General features: G+C 40.1%; 1 protein-coding gene across 1 annotated transcript; it reads left to right on the top strand.

The window, feature by feature from the left end:
* The first annotated feature begins 536 nt into the window (after positions 1-536).
* On the top strand, positions 537-3935 carry gins3 (GINS complex subunit 3). Its single transcript, XM_027135268.2, has 3 exons — positions 537-843; positions 1385-1618; positions 2755-3935. Exons 1-3 carry the CDS (start codon positions 673-675, stop codon positions 2983-2985), a joined length of 636 nt encoding a protein of 211 aa, XP_026991069.1. The 5' UTR covers positions 537-672; the 3' UTR covers positions 2986-3935.
* Positions 3936-6000: the final 2065 nt, after the last annotated feature.

The following is a 6000-nucleotide window of genomic DNA, read 5'->3' as shown; positions in this document are numbered from 1 at the left end:
GATTCAACTATACACAATACTACCACGAGTATGTGGACACCAGACCAACCTCCACACTTCTGGGAAGGCTTTTCACTAGATTCTATAGTGTGGTTGTAGTGATTTAGCTTAAACTGCAATGGTGAGGTCAGTCACTGATGTTGACTTGTGCAAGGATGTGCAGTTGGCTTTTCAGTTCATTCCAAAAGTGTTCAGAGTGGTCGAGGTCAGGGCTCTGTGAAGGATACTGGAGTTCTAATCTAAAAAGTAAATATTTAGCCACAATTAACTCTAAAGAAGCTAATAGGAGCATTCTTATGACAAGAGCGACATCTGCTGGACAACGCGTCCAACTGCAGCCTCAAAGAAATCAGAAGATTTTGGCACAGGCAGAGAAATGCTTTAAAGCAAAGATTTCTTTCCCATTGCTAAATAAATCATTAAATAAACAAACCACCAGTGGTCTCAGGTTCATTACAGAGTCTAATAGTCAGATCCATTTTACCTACTAAACGTGAGTTGACGTGATGCTCTGCTATCGATTAGCTCTGTCTGTTCGATGTGATCGTAGATTGACGCGTGCCCCTGACAATTCAAAGTCTCGCGCCACATTAGGTGTTGACGGTTCAGTTCAGCCCATTGCTGCTTATCATTTTGTTTGTTTGTTCGTTTTGTTTTATCAAACCGTTGCTAATGGACACTCAGTCGTACATGGCAGTTCCCCCCGGGGTCGGAATGGAGGAGAACTACTTTTCTCTGGACGACATTGTGCTGTCGCACGAGCGGCTTCCCTGTAGAACCGACACAAAGTTCCCCAAACTCGGATTCCTGGAGAAATCTGGAGAAACACACGACATCCCAGAGGTAACACTGAACTTAAGCTGCTCTATGAACACAAACATATCTCTGGTTATAAAGTAAAATAAAAGTCTTCCTGTTTTGGATTGTAATATAATGTCATTCTGGGTGCGAGTAACAAGGAAGATTTGTGGGGGTGTTCATGATCCCAATGAAGACTTTAACCATCCAAAAATAAAGTCAAGTCAACATTTGGAAGCCTGAACAAATGAACATTAGTAACAATAAACACTACATTGAACATTAAACGATAACGTTTTTCAATCTTTCTACATGTGTCAGAAAAACACATGCAGATTACATTGTAACACCCCTACAATGGACCATACCATTATCACAGTACAGTAAAGTACCTACTGTACTTTTCTGTCTCTCTCTCTCTCTCTCTCTCTCTCTCTCTCTCTCTCTCTCTCTCTATGTTTATATATTAGTATTAAATGTATATCTTTCAACATGACGATAATATAGAACATTCTAACTGTGTTTTATTAGATTGCTATTAGATAGCTCTAATAGGTGGTTGCTTATCTGTTTGTTTGTGTTACAGGGTACTAAGTTGGAGATGCCTCTGTGGTTGGCAAAGGGTCTATATGAAAGAAAGAGGCATGTGATCTCAGTGGACCTGCCCAAAGTCTACCGTGAGGGTTGGAGGACGGTGTTTGGTGCTGATGCCAATGTGGTGGATCTTCACAAGATGGGTCCTTATTACTATGGCCTGGGTTCACAAATGCTGCACTTTGAGAATGCAGAGAACACAGAGATCGCACAGTCTGTCCTACAGGTGGGTGTTCGTCAGTGAACCGGTGAAGTGGGACTCAGACGTGGGAGCTTTTCAAGAGCTAGGATTAAATTTTATTAATACTAGCCTGCATTATTAGTTCCATCATCTCTCTTTCTCTCTTTGTAGTCACCAAACTGTAGTCACAAAGTTGTAAGCACACAATTGTCGGATGTCTTTCTCCGCTATAGTATTACAATTTATCTTCACTGGAAGTAAAGTTTGCAAACCAAAACCTAAGTTTTCCCAAACCAAGTTGGTATGGTAGTGCCTGTGTGCACAAAGTGAGCTTCATAAAAAAAACTCATATTGGTTGTACTGTAAAGCAGACTGCACCCAAGGACAGTTCTTTACTGAAGTGGTTCAGATTCTTATCTTGACTGTGTGACTGCTTATCCTTTCATACTGAAGAAAAGTGACTTTTTATTTATTTACTATAAATATTTCTTTCTTCCTTCCTTCCTTGACTTTCTCCTTAATTTACTTATGGCCAGTTATGACCCAGTAGGTATGTCTTTCCTATCATATGACAGCTATCGACTATAGAGGACTAAAGGCATTTTTTTGATGAGCTGCTCATGCTCAATAAACATGTTGGAAAGCTCTAAAAAAAAAAACTGTACTTGTTTACAGTCTGTAAAGAGACTTTGGCAGCACAGCCAATTTTGCTTTGTTGGGCTGGTTGTGGATGGTTGTGGCATTCAAACTTGCAATCTTCATATTGGATATTTCAGTTGTGCCACCACAACATTAATATTAGCCCTTAACATGTTTGCCGTCTCACTGCAGTGTTACTTTGAGGTGGCTAAACGTTTGTTAGCCTGTTTAGCTGTCTGTAGATTCTGCTATGTCTCTATTTAGATTCACTATCCATCAACATACTCTGTCTTGTCTTTCACTGAAAAGTATTTTACGAATCCCATTTATTTGTTGTATTATTATTTCTTTTAATAAGGAGATATATAACTGTAGCTCAGGAGAAAACATAGTATGCCTGGAGTCCAGCACAGTTTGGTGATTTTCCTGCTCAAAGACATGCCTTCAATCAGGTATATTCAAGCAGTACGGTCACCAAACATTGGACATAGAACACCGGACACAAGTTCTCCCCTCTTACACTTTTTTCCTGTTTTATCCAGACGTTTATCAGTCGTTTCCGACGCACCATGGACTCATCCCAAAACGCATATAACGAAGACACGTCTGCGCTTCTGGAGCATCTGGACTGCCTGGAGAGGGCGTTATTCCGCTCTGGCCAGAATGGCCTCAACGCCTTCCAGCTGTGGGAAAGAGGTAGAACGTCACAGCTCACTGCCTCCAGCCTGGTTACTAATTATCGCAAGAGGAAGATCACTGATTTGCAGTCCTGAGCAGCCGAGCACATTTTGGAGCGAGAGACAGACAGACAGACAAGCTGAGCAGCAAAGATCAGAGAAAGCATGATTTCTGTGTGTCTGTATGTCTGTGTGTGTCTGTGTGTGTGTCTGTGTGTGTGTGTGTGTCTGTGTGTGTGTGTCTGTCTGTGTGTGTGTGTCTGTCTGTGTGTGTCTGTATGTCTGTGTGTGTGTCTGTATGTCTGTCTGTCTGTCTGTGTGCGTCTGTCTGTCTGTGTGTGAGGGAGAGAATGAGTGTTATGTTTAATTAACTTGTGCAGTTTAAATGACTTTTAATAAAGATAAGCCTTTATTGTTTTGTAGTGATGGGTCACTTGAAATATTGTGCAGTTTTTGTCTTTTATTAAACACTGGTTTAACAATGTTACTCTGCAACCTCAGCACAGAGAACCAGCACTAATTTCTTATGAGAATGATGAAAATACTACACCAACAAAAAAAAAAAAAGTTCACCAGAATGAATAGACATTTAATGTGTCTTCAGGTTTTCCTTTAAGTAAGATACATGGCCTCCATTTTGATCAGTCTCTGCAAAGAAATACAATTTAATTAAAAATAGTATTACATTGAAATGTCTATAAATCATATTGTGTTCGGTTTCGTGTTTATTTTAAGCAAATCTTTCCTATATTGATTAGATCACGATATTCATGAAAATGTCCCTGAAATAAGAGCTGCGTCCTTTGACCAGCAGAGGGCGTGTTTGTGCTCCTGAGCAGAAGACCACAGTTAAATGTCAGTTTAAACACTAAATACACTGAGGCTTCTGTGTTTGTTCATTTGGGTAATAGTGACCTTTCAGAAGGGTCATCTGAGGTTTGTGTATTAAAGGTGACATTCAGATATTGCCATCGTTTCCAGACTTGGAAGGGAACCTTGTACATGCCCAGATTTTTATTAGGGTCAATAAACAAAACTAATTTCCACATCCGTCTTTCTCTCACAATCAGACAGTACAAGCATTAAACAGTCCATGGAAATTAAACAGATGTGTGACATGGAGGTCAGCTCTGTGATTTTTTTCAGTAAGTTATTGACGTTAGCCTCTGGCTTATCGATCATGCAATCAGTGCAGACTGAACCACCACGCTTTGTTGGATCAAGCAGATTTTATCGACCTTTAACAGAAAAAAAGTTCAATTAAAGAGATGGCTGTTCAGTGTCCTAGTTTTTTTGTTATATCACGAGTTAATTTGATGTTCTGGCATGCAATTTGTTAAGCCATGCTGCTTGTATAATGCTTGTAAGATAAAGTTTATGGATGTTGGGTATGGGAACCCCCAAGGGTGTGTAAAGCATAACCAAGAGTTTGGTGAAATTTAAATGAATCAAAGCAGTTTTATTTATTCTGAAGTTCTTATAGTGATTAGCTTGGGTTTAGTGTAAACTCGTGTAACTCAAAAACAAGTATCCTATAATTAATATAAATCTCAGGGGAAAGGTTGTGAATAAAAAGCTCTACAGACATCATCTTAATGTACACAATAAAAGTGTTTTTGTCTTTCAGTGTCACCACAACAGATCATCTGATCCACGTATTTGATTTTTGGCACGTTTTACACCACATGACCTTCCTGATTCAATCCCATTTTATACGAGCTTGGGACCGGCACTAGTGGTTGACTCCTTAGTGGCTCGATTGCTTCACTGCCCAGGAATCAAACCCGAGCCGCAGCAGTGAGAGGATGTGATTTTGCTACTGGATCACCAGGAAAATATTGTATACAAAAAATAATGTCCATACAATAGTGTACATGGGGTCCCTGATGTATAAAATGTTTTAGAACTACTGCTATAGTTTGTTCTGGGAATTTTAAAAATATCCCAGAATCAAGCTGTTGATTATAATAAGAATGTATGAGAACTCACATGAAGCCATATGTGAGTTATTCAAGCAAGCTGTTGTTAAGTGTTGAGGCCGTGTCTCGTCTCTTATAGTGATGTCACCAGTCTCTGGTTGGATTGACAGACAGCTTCTTGTCTGATTTAAATCTGTCTTGAAAGATTGAATATTACAAGTTTATCAAATTAGTAACCAGAAGGTGATTTGTTGTAAATTCAAATTCCAGGCTTGCCATAGCACTGGGCCTTTAATAAAATGTCTTTTTATATGTAGGACAAGGAGTTTTTATTAGTAGCTGATTATAATGTATAGTGCTAGAGGATAGAAGCTGGCATTAAATGAGATGTTTTGATATTGCACCTTCTTCCAAACCCCAGAGAAATGAATAGTTTCATATCATATTTAGCATCTCGTGTAGACAGACTTTGTTTGAGCAGTAGAAGGGGGTAAAGTGTCTAATGTGGTAGATTGGATTATCTGATTTCATTCTGTGTGATCGTAACAGTATGCCCTTGGCCTGGCGGTTCTAAGATTCAGAGCTTCCTTGAAGTATTCATAACGAGGGATGTGATCCATTCATTCATTCATTCATTTTCTACCGCTTATCTGAACTTCTCGGGTCACAGGGAGCCTGTGCCTATCTCAGGCATCATCGGGCATCGAGGCAGGATACACCCTGGACGGAGTGCCAACCCATTGCAGGGGACACACACACTCTAATTCACTCACACACACACATACACTACGGGAAATTTTTTCCAGAGATGTTAATCAACCTACCATGCACGTCTTTGGACCGGGGGAGGAAACCAGAGTACCCAGAGGAAACCCCCGAGGCACGGGGAGAACATGCAAACTCCACACACACAAGGCGGAGGCGGGAATTCGAACCCCCAACGCTGGAGGTGTGAGGTGAACGTGCTAACCGCTAAGCCACCGTGATTAATATGAATGCTGTTGTGTTTTGGGAAAATGGCTGGTTTCTGATGGTATGTTTTGGTTTTGAAAACATCTTTGGCCAAAACATCTGAGGCATGTAAGGGCTCCAGGCACATCATTCACAGGTATTCCATTATTATTTTCAGGTGTTAACAAATCAATGATTAGGACATTTAATAATTAGTGTCTTTGATGCAAACGGATGATGT

This window comes from Tachysurus fulvidraco, chromosome 17, assembly GCF_022655615.1.
Source record: "Tachysurus fulvidraco isolate hzauxx_2018 chromosome 17, HZAU_PFXX_2.0, whole genome shotgun sequence".
Lineage (NCBI taxonomy): Eukaryota > Metazoa > Chordata > Actinopteri > Siluriformes > Bagridae > Tachysurus > Tachysurus fulvidraco.
This window is presented reverse-complemented; position numbering and strand designations above follow the sequence as displayed.

What these genes read in the sequence shown, in the direction of transcription:
- gins3 (XM_027135268.2), top strand. Translation starts at nt 673, where the DNA reads ATGGACACTCAGTCGTACATGGCAGTTCCCCCCGGGGTCGGAATGGAG. An exon ending in AAACACACGACATCCCAGAG is followed by an intron (nt 844 to 1,384) that starts GTAACACTGAAC and finishes TTTGTGTTACAG; the next exon opens with GGTACTAAGTTGGAGATGCC. An exon ending in TCGCACAGTCTGTCCTACAG is followed by an intron (nt 1,619 to 2,754) that starts GTGGGTGTTCGT and finishes TGTTTTATCCAG; the next exon opens with ACGTTTATCAGTCGTTTCCG.